Source organism: Zingiber officinale, chromosome 7A, assembly GCF_018446385.1.
Source record: "Zingiber officinale cultivar Zhangliang chromosome 7A, Zo_v1.1, whole genome shotgun sequence".
Classification (NCBI taxonomy): Eukaryota; Viridiplantae; Streptophyta; class Magnoliopsida; order Zingiberales; family Zingiberaceae; genus Zingiber; species Zingiber officinale.
Window position 1 is genome coordinate 140,523,199 of NC_055998.1, and position 20,022 is coordinate 140,543,220.

A 20,022-nucleotide genomic window follows, 5' to 3' on the forward strand; every position below is an offset into this window, starting at 1 on the left:
TGGTCGCAAAGGGCCTCGAGGTCGCCGGAGAAGGAAGGAGCAGCAGGGCATCGGGGATCGATGAAGCCGAAATGCGGCGAAGAATAGAAGTCGCGAAGCTTTATAACGTCGGCCGCAAGCAGCTTCCACCGTCCGATTCAGGTCGTGAAGAACGAGGCCATCATCCAGCCGTTCATTTCAAACGGCGGTTGTCCCATCGGACGTAACGCCACCACCATACGCTGACAGAAGCAAGGTCGCCATGTGTCAGCAGGGCACGGGTCGCATTTAATGAGCGCCCCTTACCGCGCGCAGCGCACGTGATTGGCAGTAGGGGAGAGGATTCGGCATGGATTCCAAGGGAATACAAGGCACGGGCAAGACACCGCCGAACGGATGAGCATCCCTAAGCCTGGCCGAGCGGACTAATGCAGCGGTCGTTACTCAGTCAGATCGGCAGTCTAGTCAGTCGGACTTCGCCTCCTTCGACTAGACTTGAGGGGGAGGCAAGTGATCCGGCGGTTAGAACAGGGGACCCCCATTTTGAGGGGTCAACGCCACGTGGAAGTCAAAGGGCCAGGTAGCCGACCGGAGAAGGGTGGACCGGTCGACCGACCGGAGAAGGATGGGTCGACCTCCCGGCCGGTCGATCGGTGAATAACCGATGGCAAAAGGCGCCCCGACAGGGGTCGGGGTTCCGGCGCTCGATTGAACAGTAACGAAGGGCCGAGCGGAAGTCATGCTCGGCCGTAGACATAATGTAACATACTGCTAGCAGTCCCCACATAGCACCTTACCGAGGATCTCCCCTGCATACCGATGCATATGGAGGGTCGGACGTGATGTGAGTGCCGTCCGGCCGGACGTGAGATGAGTGCCGGTCGGCCAGACGGGAGACGAGTTTCGGCCGGTCGGACGGGAGATGAGTGCCGGCTAGCCGGACGCCCCGGCATGGAGTAGGGAGAGAAGGACAAGGAACATCTTATGACAGTTGTCAAGTCCTATAACTAGGCCATACTCCAAATCTGGCGGCAAGGTGTTCTGCTGTCCCATCGAAGACGTGTCTGGACTGTAGCAGTATGGTGTCAGGTAAGCTTTCTGACAAATACATACCGAGGTATGGGCTAAGGACACGTATTTGCTTCGGTAGTTGTGCGTGAGCTCTTTCACCGCTCTATATAAGGAGCCTTATACTTCGCCAGAGGTACGCGTTCTACAATTCTTGGAGCCACTTCTTCACTGTTAGCTTGCCTGACTTGAGCGTCGGATGGTCGCCGCCGGAAACCCCTTCCCGGCCCGACTTCTGTGCAGGTTCGTCGGAAGTTCGTACGACCCGTCGGAGATATACATCAGCGACTCGGAGAGTGCCACGTGCCCAGCGTCCGTTGATTCAGCTTTCGGACAGGATATATATATATATATATATATATATATATATATATATATATATAAAGGGTAATAAAAAAAATAAAATTAAAGGGCGCGACATTTTGCAAATTAGCCCTTGGGATCATTGTTTGGCGCCACGGCGACAGGCGGCCGCGGAAATCGAGGGCTTTGCGTCGTTTCCCAGCTAGGGGTGAGCATTCGGTTAATTCGGTTTATTCGGTTAATTTGATATTAATTTTGTATAAATTCTTTTTATTGTTATTTTAAACAAATTTAGTTAATTCGGTGTTAATTGAAATAACTAATTCGATTAATTCAGTTTTAGTAAAATTTTGATTTGATTCAGTTAGCCAACACTAAATCGGTTTTCGGTTAATTCGGTTAATTTATGGACCGAATTAACCGAATGCTCACCCCTTATTCCCAGCAACAGGCGGTGCGGCTCTCTCCGTTACTCAACTACAATAGGCAATGTATTTGACAAATAAGATACTTCCTTTTAATTAATTTTCTCATAATCATATTAACTTTTGTAATCTAATTTTAGAAATCAATAAAATTACCAACAAAATATTCATCCCTACCAAAATTTAAATTTTATAATAGTTTTTTAGAATCGATCAAAAAGTACATTTAAATGATAGAATTTTAAAAATACTATAAAGATACTTATTTTAAAAATTATACAACATCAAAATACTACCAAAGTAAAATTAATTTTTGAAAATTAACACTATAATAATATTGATTTTTGAAATAGAATATTACAATTGTGGCATTCATCGAAAGCAGTAGCACAATAATTGACAAAATGGATAAAATGAAAAATAAGTGCGCATTTTGAAAAATCTGAAAAATTGATGCATCTTTTAGGAATTTATTAAAATATAAAATTAATTCAATATTAATAGATATTATAACCTAAGACAAAAAAATAATATACTTAATAAATGAAATCAGTAATTAAATTTATCAAAAAATTAAAGGATAATTTTTTAAAGTTCATTATAATATCTTTTCCACTGTACTAATGATAAGTGTTAGTTTATGAATTGATAGGATATTGAAGGTGAACTAATTATTTTTTTACCACGTTATAATAACATCTTTTTAAATTTTAGAAATTAAATAACAGACAAAGGCACTATTTAATAAAAGACATTTTTTATATCATTTAAATTTAGGATAAAAAAATTAAAAGTGTTCTTTATTTATTATTAAAAAAATTTCATTTTAAAAACTAAAATATGAAAAATAAAATACTTCGTTGAATTTTATCAAGTTATATTAAAATAATTTTAAAGATAAATGAATTTAAATTAATTTTAAGTAATTTGATTAAATTGTTAAATTATTAGAAATAATAACAGAATTGAAATTTAAAACTAAGAAGAATATTTAAACTGTATTAGAGATTTACCTAATAAATAAGATAAGAGAAAGATTTTTTAATATAGTAATATTTTATATGTAATAATGTTAATTAAATTAAAATAATTTGATTTTAGTATAAAATCAACAAGTAAGGGGAAGTGCTCATTTAGTATATTTTAAAATAGAAATATCTTTTTAACCATAAACGGAAATAAAGAGGACGCAATTTGCCGTTAACATTAACGACTGTTATCCAAATATCACCTATAAATTTTGGCTGGGAGCTCGAGTCTGAGTCGTACCCGCGCACTTACCTCTCTGACTATTTGTCAACTCTGGCCCACTCCAGTTTATCGTCTTCGTTATATTTACTGCTCCCGAACTTCCTCCATCGGGCACCTGGCTCTTTAGTAGCTTGCCAGTACGGGGCCCATTAGGGTCCGCGGATAAACTGAATAAGAAGGCAGGTGAAGTGTTGGGCGGATCCGCTTGCCCTACCTGTCCTCGCGTGCTCCACCGGGAGTTCGACGGCTGGAGCTTTGGCCTTCATCCTCCGGACGCGCTTTTTAATCGGCGGTGGGCAACAGCGCCACCAACCAATCGAAAGGAAGGCAGAGAATTGAATCCGAATCGCGGTCGAATTCGATTAACTGCACAGGTTTGATCGAGGCCTCGTTCGGACAAGGACTCATCGATCGCGAGCGCGGAGATCGAGAGCGCGATTTGACGAGCCCGGCCGCATTAATTTAGTCGAAGCCAAGCAAGGAATTGGGTATCCGAATCAAGGGGCTTTGGTTCGTTTCCTTGTCGGTTGGATTCGTCCCTGTTCCTGCACGGGATCTCGGTTGCTGATTCGGTGTTTCTTGATCCGGCGACCTCCGGAGATCGCCGCCGGCGCTCGTCCAGCAGCGGCGTCAACTGCAAAAAAGTTGCCATCTTGAGGTTAGTTAAGCTCGATTGCGGGTTCTAGGGTTTCAAGTGAGTGTGCTTTCGATCGATGCCGAGCTAGCTAGGGTTTGGGGCTTGTAGAGTATTATGTTTTGAGCTGCCTATCTTGCGCAACACATTCTTGTGCAGAAAAGAGGGAATTTTGGTAGGCCTGGAACTATTTTCGTGGTTTAGCTCTTGCCTGACATATTTTATTCTCGGCTTTCAGCGACGTCGTTGAACGTGCGCGAACTTATCGAGTTAAACCATTCCCAATATAGTGTTCTTGAATATTGTTATAGCATCCACTAGAATGAATACGATCCTTGTCTAAACCACATGTTTGATAACTTTGATTATGGTTGCTTGAGTGGATTAAAGACACTGAACCTTGAGAGTTGGGTACATAATACATCAATTTGTGTTTTCTTTCTTTTTCTATTTATGTTGCTAACACTTGCCAATATCCTTTGAATCTTCTGGTAAACGCGCGTTCTATACAGAAATTGATGATTTTCTAGGTCATTTCCCACGAGCTGGTGGCCTGCCCAAATGTAGAAAGTGGCCTCTTATCATTCTCAGTTACAGGAAAATTTACACTTTCTGCAGAAATCCTGTGCTTTCATCACATATGGTGGCCAGGTTACAGTTGACAGTAGGGGGTTGATGGTTTGGCTTCTAACTGGTAAACTTTTCAGACAATCGGTGTAATTGTCTGCAAAGAGCGAAATATGAATGCACATGCCTTCTCTGGGCAGATGGCTAACCAGATGTCTAGCCAAATGCCTGTTCCGCCCCAGCAGATTGGAAACTATATGTCATCCCAGATGCAGAATCTCGGACCTAGACCATTGGATCCTGAACTTCAGGAGGCTCGAAAAACCATGCAACAGAAGATGTAAGCAAGTTTTTGTCTCACAGTTTTGTAATTCCCTTTTTTTGGTAGCACTTGTTTATAATCATTAGTGTCCAATTTCTCAGTATGATAGTGTATATGTGGTATTGGGCATTCATGGTCGACACTTAGAAATGTAAAAATAATAGTTAAATTTGTTTAAAAACTAAAATGAGTAACTTATCCATCCAATAAAGTAAACTAATCAGTTCACAATCACAAGTAAACAAGAAATACTATAATTGGCTAAACAGTAAATTACCAAACAAGTAAACAGAATCAAAGACTTTTGTAGGATCCAATTCAAAATAAGCATAACCAAAAAGATGATGAAAAGAAGATAGACAATATCTCATTTAGATGAGGATTTTTCTTCTCATTACAGTGATAGAAGAGGAGAAATTCGAAAAGAATTCTAGCAATATTAGAAGAGCATAACATTGCAATTAAAAGTGGAGGGTTGGGGGAAAGGAGATGTGGAGAAGAAGATAGAAGATACCTTGTTTTGAGGAGAAAGAAATTTGCACTCTGCAACACTGAAAGAGTAGAAATCTTCGAAGGAGTTGCAAGAGAAAACTAAGATTAAAGAAGAATAACCTGATATTAAAAGAGAAGTAAATAAAGAAAATGTGGAGACTATTCCTCTCAAAAGAGAAGAAAAGGGAGAGGATGACTGGATCAGTGATTTGGGTTTGGGGTTCTGGTGGTTGGTGGTGTTCTACAAGTTTGGAGTGCGCTATTTCATGAGATTATGAATAGCATAAAGGGAGTCAGGTGAAGAGGGAGTTTGAGAATGGGAGAGTGATTGAGGTCAGGGTTTTGTTGTTAAAGGAGTGAATTGGTATTCACAAAAGAACCATATTTTTTTTTATCTTACCGAATATTTTCTCCCCAATGCCCCCTTGATCCTATTGAGCGTCCTATTAAGCAGCCTGCCTGGACTGCATCTTGAAACTACTTCTTAAATGAGACAGTGTATTAGGTTTGCTATGCATTGCCCTATCATAACTGCTTAGCTGGTTGTCTGGGATGCTTTTTTAGAACCATGTTCGATTGTATAATTTTTACATACGACATTTCCATGTTTGTTTTCACCTATAAGGTAGGAAGGAGGAAGGAGGAATGAAGTTGGACGAGTGAAAAAGTCCATCTTGTTTATTTCGATGGAATAGAAAGGAAAAAAGCAAATATTGTGTTTATTAAAGACTCTTTAATAAAGAGACTTTTTCTTGACACGTCCTCTTGATTTGAGTGAAATAAATTGAAATGATTTGATGGAATTCAATTCCTTCCTCCTTTCATCTTGGGAAAATCATTTCTTTTTCTTTCTTTCCCCTCCTATCTTTACCTAACTAAACACGCCATTAGTTATGTTTTATTTGCATGCATACTCATACGTTATGTTCAATTTTAGTTTGTCTTATGTGAGTTAGATTTGGTTTCAACAATTTTTTTTTTCCAACAAAAGTTGCCTCTTCCATACATGTTGCTTGTTTTGCTTAAATTTTTTGAATTAATTGCATAAGATTTTTCCTAAATCTGCCACAGGAACTTGTTTTCAATTCCTTTTTGGTCATTCACATTCCTACATTGTTTCTATCATAATTTTACCATACACTTGAGTGGAAATTGTTTTCAATCACAGTTTTGTTCAATGCATGATTAGGTTTGCTGATGCTCGCTAAATTAGGTCTAGAAAACCCACTAAATTGTAAACTCTAGAATCGGATGTGGTGTTATAACGGGCAAGGATTGAAATCTTGAGCCGACCTACAGGTTTAGTCCTTGGCCGGCTTGAGATGTGCTATCGGTGCCATTGTTGACGCTGGAGGTGTGCCAACAGAGGAGAGGAGGGCGCCATTGTCAGAAAAAGAGGAATAAGAGGAGTAGAAGACGAGGAAGTTTCCTTGAATGTGGAGAGACATTACGTGAGTCGACAATAGAGGAGAAAGAAGAAGCAGAGTGAATTGGTGTTGGAGGAGGAAGCTAGGGTTTTAGAAATGAAGGTGCGACCTTAGGAGAAGATGTGGAGGAGGAGCTCATTGCAATTATTTGGAGAAGCAGCCTTTGGAATATACATTATGTTGCATGTGTGGTTTGATGCCGGTCTTGGAAGAAGATGCAAAGTGGGTTCGTGATGCAGAAGAGGAGGAGCTTGACACAATTATTTATTCAGAGAAATTGTATCCAAAACCTTGCATGCTGGTCAACAGTTGGAATGGAAAATTTCGCCTTCAGCATGACTTGAGATTTTAAATGGTGATTATGAGCATGCATCTTTACTTTCCCCTAAGCATGACATTACTTGGTGTCTGCCAGCTTCTATCTCAAGTTCTCTCCAACTCAGTCTAGCACTTCTTGTGGAGGCCTGGTTGATAAAACCTGACACAACAAAGTATATTATAAGAAAGTTTTATTAGATTTGAAATTGTTCATGGAAAGTAATTATTTGACTAGTCTTATCATCTATCTTTATGGGGTTCGGTTGCTCATGAAGGATTTATCATTTATCTTCTAGTTAGAAATAAATACTATACAGTGATTTTCTCATTATGAAAATTTAGAAACATCAAGTGCACTGTGCACTCGTATACATAACTATTCACAATTGTTTAATTCTCCATACTGTCCTGCTTAAACTGAAATCTTAATCACAATTGCTACACGAAGTTCATCTAGTTGATCTATTAATTTTGGGATAACTTCAGTTAAGCCCATCATTCTTTGAGAAGAATTAGTATGATCTATGTAAGAATCACAATTGAGTTCTTTATTTCGAATATCAATATGATATCTGTCCCAGCTTTTTATTTTTTATTTTTATTCTATCTGCAACTTGCATCAATAGTCTGGGATAAATTTATTGATCCGTGGTGATTATTATCTCAAGCTTATGAATCTTGAGCAATATGTTCCCCTAGTATTCATATTTGTTTGTAGTTACTACAACAAAGTGACTAGAGATGGTATCAAGTTCATACAGGGATTTGAGAACTTATAAAATTCTAGAATTGGAAAGAGCCTTCATTATGGCAATAGAAAACAATACTTGTGGAATTGTGGGTTAGGCTTTTCTCATCAGTAGAGCTGAGAATATACATCATAAGTAACTCTTCTACTTATTTTGGACTTTTGTAATCTTATCAAAGTATCAAATGAATTGTTAAATTTGTATACCAATATTGATTTATTTCTTTACATTTTCCAGCTATAATGCACTTCTAAAAAGAAACCAAACGTCTTCTGAAGAGTGGGTACGGAAGTTACCAGAAATTGTTAGGCGTTTGGAGGAGCGTATATACAAGGATACTCCCACTAGGGTAACTTTCTTTGTTATATTATGGTCCTTTGCATTTTTATAAGATCTCTTTTCTAAAATATTGTGCCTCATTTATCTTTTTGAATCAGATATTTATAATTTTTGTAAGCACTACTTAATTGGCTTCAATTCTAGAATTTTCTTAGGATGAAACAATGTTTTCTCCAAGGAAGCTTCATAAAATGTAATGCTTTTTAAGGTTGTATTTTTGCATTGATCTAACATATGATATTATTTCCAACCAGGAAGATTATTTGAATTTAGCTTTAGAACCAATCGAAAATCGTTTATCATCAATAATCAAGAATGTTGTCAGTCACAGTCGATCTTTGCCGCATCAGAATTTACCTTCCTCAACTGCTAGCACAATGATTCCAACTCCGGGCATATCCAACAATATTGGTATTAATGCTTCTGTTTCAGTTCAACCAGAGAACCCTACACTTACTGGCATCAATAATGCTATTGCTCCTCAAAATACAACAAACATGGGAAATTTTACCTCATACGGTCTTAATGATGCTGGTAACTTTTCCTCTTCCATCCTCTCAGATGGCAAGCCTTTATAAGATTTTTTTTAATAATATTTTTGGTATCCTTTGCTGACTGTTTTTTTGACATTCATATAGGAACAGTTTCAAGTAGTTACCATCAACAATCTGCCAATTATGCTCTTGGTGCAGGTGGAAGAAGTATGATGCCCTCAGTAACACCGAGTAACATGTCAAGACAATTTCCTCAGATGATACCAACTCCTGGATTTAATAATCAACATGTAGCTGCCAGTTCTGAGTCTTGTAATGTAGTCGGAATTTCTAACACTGACACTGCTGTGGCTCAACATCCACTCCAGCAAAAAAAATACATAGTCAATCAGAACAGCCATATGCTGCATCAAATTGGTGCTGGAATAAGGTCCAATGTTATTCACCAGAGTTCCCCCTATGGGATCTCAAATGGACTTGCAAATGGTACATTTGGTTTAGTTGGGAACAATGGCTCTGCAACATCAGAGGGTTTTGTAGGCCCACCTCCTTATGTTAGTTCTTTAAAGCCCCTGCAGAAGAACTTTGATCAGCAACAACACCAACTAAGAGAGCCAAGTAATCTTCTCCTATCACAAGCATACTATCTGTGTTCTTTTCTTGCACGTTTACTTCTTTGGTTCTCTTCTCTATGTTTGTTTTCATTGGATTATTGATGTTATCAAATATAATGTCACTATCTATGTTGTAGCTTCAGCCAGTTTACTTATTTACTATTGTTAATGTATGATTTTGTTCTTCATAACAAACTAAGTAGATGTTAGCCTTTTCCCTATCTGCAGCATCATTGTCACATCAACTATCATCTATCGTTGATGATGTCTACAACTCAAATGCACCTAATGCTACATCCTCTGAGACATTTCCTGGACCTGATTCATCTGTTTTATCTGCTATGAACAACATGAATGCTGTAAATTTGCATCCTAAGTTAAGAACCAACTCAGGTTTGCTAAATCATCATGCTAGTTTACAATCAATGAGGCTTCCTTTGAATGTAAGAGCCCAATTTCTCGATCAATCAGAGAAATTGAATTACCAGTCATCCCAGTCAACCAGTGAAAATTTACTACAATCACCACAACATGCAGAACAGTCTTCACAGCAGCCTAGTCAAGCTTACCCGCAGTATGTTCCAAACCAGTATCAACTATTACGGAGACATCAAGGTAGCATACAGAACCAACAATTGATGCCAAAGACTGATTCATTGAGAGATTCCTCAGTGGCTTCACATTTTGCCGAGCAGCTAATACCTGGTAATGCAAAAATAGTCTATTCCGATCCTTTGATTCAGTCATCATCTGCACAGGACCAGTCTCAGACACAATACCACCAGATTGGTTCTTCTGAGGACCATGCTAAAAGTGTTCAATTCCTTGGTCATCTGGGATCTCAAGGTTTTCATGTCTCAGTTTCAGAGGATTCACAACCTCTGCTGCATCCAAATGTGCAGTCTGATGGATTTTCAGACAAGTTTGATCATTTGTCAACTGGACTGCAAGCAGAGGATCTCCAGTTTCAGTGGAATTCTCAACCATTACATGCACAGATGCCAGATAAATTATCTTGTCAACAACTTGAGGAGGAGCTGGAAAGAACAATAAGGCAAGATGACCCTCAGCGATGTGATCTATCTACCAGAGATGTGAACTCTGAACATGAAGACTATATAAACAAGCAAAATTATATTAAACAAGTAAGGTGGCTGCTATTTATACACCATGCTCGCCGGTGTCCAGCACCGAAGGGATTATGCAAAGAAGCTAACTGCACCAAAGTTCAAGAGTTGGTTTTGCATATGGACACCTGTAAGAATGACCACTGTAATTTTCCACGCTGTTTCCAATCTAGGAAACTTGTTGGGCATATTCGCAATTGCAAAGTGCTCGATTGTCCTGTCTGCATCCCAGTACGCAACCATTTAGCTGCAAATTATAAAGCACATGCTCATGCTTTATCTGGTACCGCTGGGGAAACTGAAACACAAAAGGTTACCGAAACAATAAAAAAAGATACCATGCCAACTGAAAATTTTGAGGACAAAGAGTATTTGGCTAAGCGCCTGAAGGTTCAAAATACAACCTTTTCTCCTAACAATGATTTTTCACGAGTTCAGTTTTCATCTGGGAATCAAGCATCTGATCCCCAGGAGGCACAGTCTTTGGAATTCAAACAAACTCTTCCTGCTATTTCTGAGGTGATTGTGAAGATGGATGAATCTTCTGGATCCAGGCAAGACAAAAAACCAACTCTTAGCAGTACAAGCAATGGGTTTGTAAGTTCACCAAACTGGAAAAAAGATCCTATTGCTAAGTCTGTTGATGTTCATGTGAAACAAGAGAGCATGTTGGTTGATAACGTGCCAGACCAGTCAGTCAGTAATATCCAGCAGGATCATGAAAACCTACAAACAGATTTAGTCAGTGGAAATAAATCAGGAAAGCCAAAAATAAAAGGTGTTTCATTGATCGAACTGTTCACTCCCGAACAAATTAAGGAGCACATAGTTGGTCTGAGGCAATGGGTTGGTCAGGTTAGGTTTTTGGCACTCATTAATTTTGTTTGATGGCAGCAATATTAAGTTATCTTTCTGAGTAGTTTTTCTTAGATAACTAATTTTCCTCTGTCTCTACTATTTCTTGCTTCCTTCAAGTTAACTGGGTTAGATTTTTTCATGTTTAGCCTTATATTATTTATATATTACATCCTTCTACCTTTTAGTTTCTGTTGTGATTCCTAGGTAACAAAACTTCTAGTACCTTAGGCAATCCTTCAAAAGTTGATTTATACTACTTTAAGTAACTTTAATTGTCAGTTCAAAAGTTGCGTTGAACTTGCACCTGAGTGTGTATTTGATTTAGGCATTTCTGTATCTGAGAAGAAATGTCTCAATCTTTTCTGTAAATTCTTTGTGTAGATCTGATTTTGAGTCGTATGAGGTTCAGGTTCCAGAAATATGCTAGCATTTAGGCTTTTCGTAGGGGTTGAAGTTTATGTTGAAAGGTGAGCACTCAGATCTTAAATTCTTTTTCTTTTGAACTTAGGAGTTACACAACTGTGGTACTTGAGTCCTTTCTACCTTCTTATGTTTTAGGTAAAGTTTGCATTAGTTTTCTCTTGAACCAGAGATTACACTACGTCCTTTTTTTTTTGGCCAAAGAACTGGAACACAATTTATAGAGACAAGATATTTGGACCAGCCTAGATTAAATGGAACCTATTTTTCTTCACTAATCAATTTGTAGAAGGCACATTGAAACAACTTAATAGTTGATAATGATTGTTACATGTTAAACATGTTCTTCAATTATTCTGTTAGAGGCAAAGAACATGTGATGATTCTGTCGACAAGGCAATGCAGAAGATGTAACTTAACCATAATGGTGAAAATGCAAATAATCATTTGTATATTTGGCATGTCCTTATTTTGTAGCCAGTTTTACTAGTCACTAGATTTATTTAAGTCTATCAAAAATCCTTTCCCTCGCTGCACCTACATCCACTGGCATAATGTCTATTATGTAGTATATTCTTGGTATCAATATAATTTTAATTGCTTGGATTCCAAATGGACAATCTATATCAAATTCATCCATAGACAACTTTAACTGAGAAAACAAGTCTATTGTTGTGTATTTCTAAGCATACAATTCTGGAGGATGCTTCTGAAGTTGTTTCCTACATGTCATACATTTTTTATGTTCATCTAAGCTGATGTACTATTTGTATATCATAAGCTCTAATTCACTGCCAAAAAGGGTACATCTATTTATGTATTCAATTCTTAGATTTTAGAAGTCCACATGAATGATGTAGAGCAGCAGATCTCTTGCAATAATTTAAAAAAAATCGGTATGTTCATTATGGGCTGGACTTTTTTTTTCCTGGTTGCTGGCTTTTTTACTTGTATGTACTTTTTCACTCGGGTGTGTGTGTGCACGTGCGGGTTGGGGTGCATGTATGCAAGTAGGTGTGTGCTAATCTTCATATTTCCAACATTGTAGCCATGCCATGTGGCATGCATGATTAGGAGTGTAAACGAGCCGTACTGAACCGAATGTAACTGTGTTCAAGCTTGTTTATTCACTTATCGAGATTGTTCAAGCTTGTTTATTAAAAATCTTATCGAGCTCGAGCTTTTTATCTAGTCAACTTTTATTATTTATAACATATTATGAATAATTTGAGATTATAAAAAATTATTATTTGTGTATATTTGAATAAAAAATTAAGAAATAAATTTATAATTAAATTTTACTTATATTAATAAATAATTTTGTTCATGAACTTTGTTCATGAATGTTAACGAACCAAGTTTACTACTCAATCGTTTATTTTATATATATAGGTTTACGATTGAATGAACATAAACGAATTTTATCAAGCCTAATACCAAGTTTGTTCATGAATGTCCTATTCATTTAGAGCCCTATCTATGATGGAAACTTTATTTCTCGAGGACAGCATTCACCATAAGATTTGTGTATAAAAAAACTGTCACTAATAGCTAGTAGCCATCCGTGATTTACCTCCTCCGTGTTGGCATAGGGACAGGTTGGCGGGGGCGCTAGGGGCGAGCGAATCGCCTTTTGCCACGTGTATAAAAAAAACTGTAACTGCTATTGGACTAGATCCTATGCAGAGGATGGCAAATAATAGTTGGGATGCATGTTCTTGTTTTTTTTTCCATTGTACTGTACTAATGGTTTAGATGGAAGAAATTTATAAAATCTCTATCTGTCCTTGCCAAATTTTCTTCCTCTCCCTTTCTGCATTTGCCATTTCCTGCAAAAGCTTATGAAAATTCCAGCCTGTGTCAATGAGTATCGTGCATGTGAGTGTATGTGCCGGTGTATGTTAAATTTTCATATTTCCAGACTGTTCCTATGCCACGATGCATGGATGGTGGAAATTTTATTTCTCCGGGGCAACATGCACCATAAGGTTCATGTATTAAAAAAATTGCGACTACTACTGGACTAGGATCCATGCAGAGAATGCCAAATAGTTGGGATGCTTGTTCTAGTTTTTTCCTATTGAATGAATGGATTTGATGGAAAAACTTATAAAGCTCTATCTGTCCGTCTCAGACTGTCTTCCTCTATGTTCTGCACTCATCATTTCCTGCAAAAGGTTGGAAATTCCTAATGCTTGTTGATAGCAAGTTATAGTTTTGATTTCAGAGTAAAGCAAAAGCTGAGAAGAATCAAGCATTGGAGCGCTCAATGACAGAGAACTCATGCCAGCTTTGTGCAGTAGAAAAACTCACTTTTGACCCTCCTCCAATATATTGTTCCCCATGTGGCGCTCGAATAAAACGAAATGCTTTTTATTATACAGTTGGGACTGGTGAAACCCGTCTTTACTTCTGTATTCCTTGTTATAATGAAGCCCGTGGTGACACTATAGAAGCTGAAGGATCTACTTTCTTAAAAGCAAGGCTAGAGAAGAGGAGAAACGATGAGGAAACTGAAGAATGGGTAAATATTTTATTGTATTTTCTTTGAATTTGAGATGCAGCCTGGCTTTGTATGATCAGATCAAACTTATCCCATCTATATTTCCACTACAGTGGGTGCAGTGTGATAAATGTGAATCTTGGCAACACCAAGTATGTGCTCTTTTTAATGGTCGAAGAAATGACGGTGAAGCAGAATATACTTGCCCTAATTGCTGTGTGGAGGAGATAGAGAAAGGGGAACGAAAGCCCTTGCCTGAAACTGCTGTTCTTGGTGCAAAAGATTTGCCTAGAACTATACTGAGTGATCACATAGAGCAGCGGCTTTTTAGACAGCTTAAGCAGGAGAGGCAAGAGAGAGCTAGGCAGCTTGGGAAAAGTTATGATGAGGTAAGCCAGATATTGTTGACTTATTGCACCTTTTCTTTATAGAAATTGAGGTCTTAAAAGGGATTTGGGAGACTATAAATTGAATTATTTATAGACAGTTAATTGGTTATCTATAAGTGATCCTACCTATCTTCTATATGTGTTGCATAAAAAACATAGTTGTATCTTGCTTATTATTAATATTATTCCAATCCTGTTATTTTTCTCATCTCTTCTTGTGCTATTGTTCATTTCTCTGATGGTATGTCACTATTCAATCCATTTTTAATTAGTAGATTGAACTGATACTCCAAGTTTCTAGTTAAGCTTGTGGACTTGTTTAGTAACTTTAATCATGAAGGAAAGAATATATCAATGGAAATTTCCAGCTTATTCCACACATGTTAAAACTGCTCCTTTGATCTTTTCTTTCCTTCATGATTGGAATCAGCTGGAAATTTCCACATATATTGGAATGGGAGCTAACAATGGAGTTGCTTTATCATGGACCTAAAGCCTAACACATAATGCTTCTTTCTTCTTTTATTGTAGATAAAACTCATTGTTTCTCTTTTCATTTGACTGATTCATTAGCTACATTTAAAAATAGATGGTTTGGCTCTGTAGATTCGTTTTGTCGAAGCTTAACTAATATGATTTTTTTTTGTCATTGATCAATGCCATTTTGGTATAGCCAACCACACCTAGTGAGATAAAGCTTGGTGGTTGTTGTTGTTGTTGATCAATGCCATTTTGGAGTTCTCTTGATGATTAGTTCCTGTGGTAGAATTTCAGAATACTCAATAGTTGGAATCTCCATCATTTAATCCCTTTGTTAACTTGCATTTCTAAATTTTTACTTAATTATTTAGACTATTTTTTTTCTGAAAAAAAAATCTTTTTGTTTCTAACATTTGTCTTTGTTCTAACTTCTAATTTGAGATTTTTTTCTCTTATATTAGGTGCCTGGTGCTGAAGGACTTGTGGTTAGAGTTGTATCATCTGTTGATAAAAAATTGGAAGTAAAGCAGCGTTTTCTTGAGATATTTCAGGAAGAAAATTACCCAAAAGAGTTCCCCTATAAATCCAAGGTAGAATAGACATATTCTGAGTAATCAATGACAATTATATTTACCATTATTTTATTCCAGAGAAAAAGTTTAACCAAACCCCTGAATATAGTTAAAAGTGGCTTGAACTCGTGACTAATTCTCCAAATGTCTGAGCTCATTTTTGCATTTTCAGGCTATATTGCTGTTTCAGAAAATAGAAGGTGTAGAAGTATGCCTTTTTGGGATGTATGTTCAAGAATTTAGTTCAGAATGTTCATTTCCTAATCAGAGGCGTGTCTATCTATCATATCTAGACTCTGTTAAGTACTTCAGGCCTGAGATCAAGGCAGTGAGCGGGGAAGCTTTGCGAACTTTTGTCTATCATGAAATTCTGGTATTTAATAGACAGTGTTCATGTCTTTCATGTATTAGATAGGTTTTAGAAAAACCTGTTTCTTCTCTGTGGAAACTTTTTTTTTCCGGCATAAAAGCAATAATGATATACTTTGATTGAACTCTGTTTCAATCTATTTGTCTGTAACATATATTATTTTTGCTCTAGATTGGATACCTTGAGTATTGCAAGAAACGGGGCTTTACTAGCTGTTATATATGGGCTTGTCCTCCTTTGAAGGGTGAAGACTACATATTATACTGCCATCCTGAGATTCAGAAGACTCCAAAATCTGACAAACTTAGGGAGTGGTAAGCTTAAGGCATTTATTTCTTTTTTCCTTTCACTATCATTATTTGCTAGCTGCGTATTATTTGGATTATACCGTCCACAGGTACTTGACAATGCTACGAAAAGCTTCTAAGGAGAATATTGTTGTTGAGCTGATAAATTTATATGATCATTTCTTTACAACTATGGGTGAGTGCAAGGCCAGAGTAACTGCAGCTCGTTTACCATATTTCGATGGAGATTATTGGCCTGGTGCAGCTGAGGATATGATAAACCAACTTCGTCAAGAAGAAGACGGTAGAAAACAACTGAAGAAAGGAAAAACCAAAAAGACTATTACGAAAAGGGCTTTAAAAGCTGCTGGCCAGACTGATCTTTCTGGAAATGCCTCTAAGGATGCCCTGCTAATGCAAAAAGTAATTTATTATTATGTTCTGACTATTATAATGATAGCCTTGTAAAATCTGGATTGGCTTTTATGGGTTATCTTTGATTATGTTCATGTTTAGCTATATCCTTTTTGTGCGCACGCGCATGAAAAGTCAAATATTCCAGCTATCTCAACCATCTTTCTGTCTTCCACAGCTTGGCGAAACTATATGCCCTATGAAGGAAGATTTTATAATGGTCCATTTACAATATTCCTGTACACATTGTTGTATATTAATGGTATCTGGGACGCGATGGGTTTGCAATCAATGCAAAAACTTTCAACTTTGTGATAGGTAAGTATTGTAAAGTCTAAACCTTTAGAATAAATAATACCATTAACATTGAAGAGACAGTGAAAGAACTAATCGTCTTGACTTAAAGGAACTAGGTGCTTGAATTGGCTGTTTGACAAAGCTTACATGTGCATTAATTGTTTTATTTAAATTCTTTTTTTCCAAAAAAAGATATATAAAAAACTGATTCCAGAAAACAATTGTCAAATATCCTGACTTAACTGTTGTGCTATATTGATTTTACAGCTCATCCATGAAATAATTTCATTGACACACTCTTTCAGTAATATTCACATGTCTTCTATAGAAGTAGCTGAAAAATGTTCAAAACTGAAAATGATTGGTTTCTGTTTTGTGTGCAGGTGTCATGAAGCAGAACTAAGAATTGAGGAAAGGGATAAACATCCTCCTAATAGTAGGGAAAAGCATCTGCTATATCCAGTGAGTTCAGTTGACAGATTGCTTGTTTCCTGTTTTTACTTGCTGTTTTAATTGTGCATTTGCTATTTTTTATCATAGAAAGCAAGATTTGGCATGATTGTCTATCTTATCTTTCTTTTTTTCTTTTTTACAAAACTTCGGTGGCTAACTGTATGCCTCATTGCCTTGTAGGTTGAAATTAATGATGTTGCATATGACACAAAGGACAAAGATGAGATTCTTGAAAGTGAGTTTTTCGACACTAGGCAGGCATTTCTGAGCCTTTGTCAAGGGAACCACTATCAGTATGATACGCTACGGCGTGCTAAGCATTCATCTATGATGATCTTATACCATCTCCACAATCCTGCTGCCCCTGCATTTGTTACCACATGCAATGTTTGCCACCGTGATATTGAATCTGGTTTGGGGTGGCGTTGTGAAAGTTGTCCCGATTTTGATGTATGCAATGATTGTTATAAAAAAGGTGGTATTGACCATCCACATAAGTTGACTAATCATCCATCAATGGCGGATCGTGATGCACAAAATAAAGAAGCTCGAGCAAAACGTGTTTTACAGGTAATTTAGTTGTGCATTGGGAATGATATTCATCATCATTGTTATCATCGTCTAGCCATGTTTAACTCAATCCTCAATTGAGCTCTGGCAAAGACTATATTGGCAGTAATACTCAAAATATTTGATTTTTTTTATGGTTACATTGACTAATATTTTCTTTAGCCTCTAATTCCACCAATAAATTTAACTCTTCTAACTATAGAAACTCTTGGTACCAATGTTATGTCCATACCATCTAAATCTATTTCCTCCTATTTTATCATCTATGGAGTTAATCCTAGTCTAGTAACTCTACACATCCACCTATTCTCACATACATTTTTTTGTACATCTTGTTTCCTCAACCCATTTTCAGTAGCCTAAGGGGATCCTATCACTGTCTTTTAATTTGTTTGGAATGGCAAACAAACTAAAATCCTTCTTTGGGTTGGGTTAATAGATACTTTGAACAAGAGCGTTGCTAATGGGGAAAAAAACCCTGCTATTCTTATTATCAATTGAAGAATTCTGAACAAGCAATCCAAGAAAAGTTGATTCAAAAATTCCGTTAGATAAAAGAGTTTAGCATGCAATTTGTCATATAATTTAACACACATCATATAGATATTTATTGTGAATCAAGTATGGTTCAAATCAATACTGCTGTTAAAAGTATTTTTATTAAATTGTCTTGTAGAAAATAAATATGTACTTAACTCATTACTAGTAAGTTCAATATTTTACTTGTGATAAATCACTAAAAAGTGATTTATCTTAAAGGTTTACATGCATTAGACTTTAGCTAACTTTGTCACAAGCATTGCAACTTCTTAGTGTATAATAGCCAAGCTTGTAAAGCAACCTATAGATTAGCTCTTAGTTTCTGGATTTGTTTGTCTAAACTCATTAGCTAAACTTCTACTCGTAGTATCATGTGCAAATGCCACTCCAAAAGAAGCAGACACACTACAAAATTGTTGATTTTTGTATAACCTAAACATGCAAATTGTCGTGATGAAAGTTTGAAGCCCAACTTCAAATAGTTTACAATTTGCAGTATTTTTTTTAACCCAGTACAATAACATGTCACACCATCTTAAATTGTCTTGAAGTTCTCTGTAGTCCAACTCAGGTCCAAACTTTTGATGCCTCATTTTTCAATGTCATTTGCTCACTCATCTGATTTTGTGCTGCAGCTTAGGAAAATGTTGGATCTTTTGGTGCACGCTTCCCAGTGTCGCTCTCCTCAATGCCAATATCCAAATTGCCGCAAAGTTAAAGGTCTTTTCCGCCATGGAATTCAATGCAGGACGCGTGCTTCTGGAGGCTGTGTTCTGTGTAAGAAAATGTGGTACCTCCTCCAAATACATTCTCGCGCTTGTAAAGAATCAGAATGCAGCGTACCGCGGTGCAGGTACCTTTCTTACCCTTGCAGACTTCCAACATGCCGTTACATGACAGCATGACACACCATTTCAAATCTCTCCAGGGATTTGAAAGAGCACTTGAGAAGATTGCAGCAGCAGTCTGATTCCAGAAGGCGGGCAGCAGTGATGGAGATGATGCGACAACGGGCAGCTGAGGTTGCAGGGAGCACTTGACAAAGAAAAACGAACTGTATATAAACGTGTTTTTCTTACACAGATTCGACAATAGTGCAACCTCCACTCTGCAAAATTTTGCAATTTGTATCCACATGCACTTTCAGTTGGCATCAAGAAAAGATCACACTGGTACAACAGAAAAGCACACTTCCATCTCTACTCAGGAAGTCCATTGTGGCGCAACCAGTTGTGCCGACCAGCTAAGGTATCGACAAGCCAGAGTTTGCCAGAGGCCATTCTTTTGTATGTCATGCTGTAGTTCATCGCCGACAAAGGGCGTTTGTATCATAGCCACGCTAATTCATCATCTAGGAGCATCTACGATCAAGTTTAATTTCCCGCTTTTTTTTTCCTTCTTATTTATGTGCTCAAATGAATGTCTAGAGAAAGAATGTGGGACTGGTCTACCCTTGTGTATCAGTAGCCCTCCCCATTATGATTTTGTAGAACGCACTGCTTCTTGCAATGAAAATAACTAGAAAGTGTTAGTTTTATTAATTTCTCTGTTTGGTGTAAATAAGTGTCTATATTCTTTGAGAGACGGCTCTCTAGCACTTTGCTACTAGAGAAATTTGTATTTTTTTTTGCCAAAATTTGAGTCCCATGACCATGGGTTCATATTTAACTCTGTTTTTTAGCCATCATGCCCTTCAAAATGACCTAGATGCTTCCATTTGTTTGATTACACTTGATTGTATGTTTTTTTGAGTAATCTAT

At 37.3% G+C, this 20,022-nt stretch overlaps 1 protein-coding gene across 5 annotated transcripts; it reads left to right on the plus strand.

Moving 5' to 3' along the window:
- Window positions 1–3,220: 3,220 nt before the first annotated feature.
- Window positions 3,221–19,803, plus strand: LOC122002920 (probable histone acetyltransferase HAC-like 1). 5 transcript variants are annotated; one of them, XM_042558318.1, is made up of 17 exons: window positions 3,221–3,684; window positions 4,173–4,567; window positions 7,773–7,884; window positions 8,129–8,408; window positions 8,513–8,986; window positions 9,211–10,964; window positions 13,615–13,911; window positions 14,004–14,279; window positions 15,221–15,349; window positions 15,504–15,704; window positions 15,873–16,015; window positions 16,099–16,411; window positions 16,581–16,720; window positions 17,083–17,161; window positions 17,333–17,722; window positions 18,898–19,115; window positions 19,191–19,803. In XM_042558318.1, exons 2-17 carry the CDS (start codon window positions 4,401–4,403, stop codon window positions 19,300–19,302), a joined length of 5,085 nt encoding a protein of 1,694 aa, XP_042414252.1. In that variant the 5' UTR covers window positions 3,221–3,684; window positions 4,173–4,400; the 3' UTR covers window positions 19,303–19,803. The 5 variants fall into 5 exon arrangements, with proteins under 5 accessions (XP_042414252.1, XP_042414251.1, XP_042414253.1 ...); XM_042558317.1 differs by having other exon boundaries at window positions 4,191–4,567; XM_042558319.1 differs by having other exon boundaries at window positions 4,279–4,567.
- Window positions 19,804–20,022: the final 219 nt, after the last annotated feature.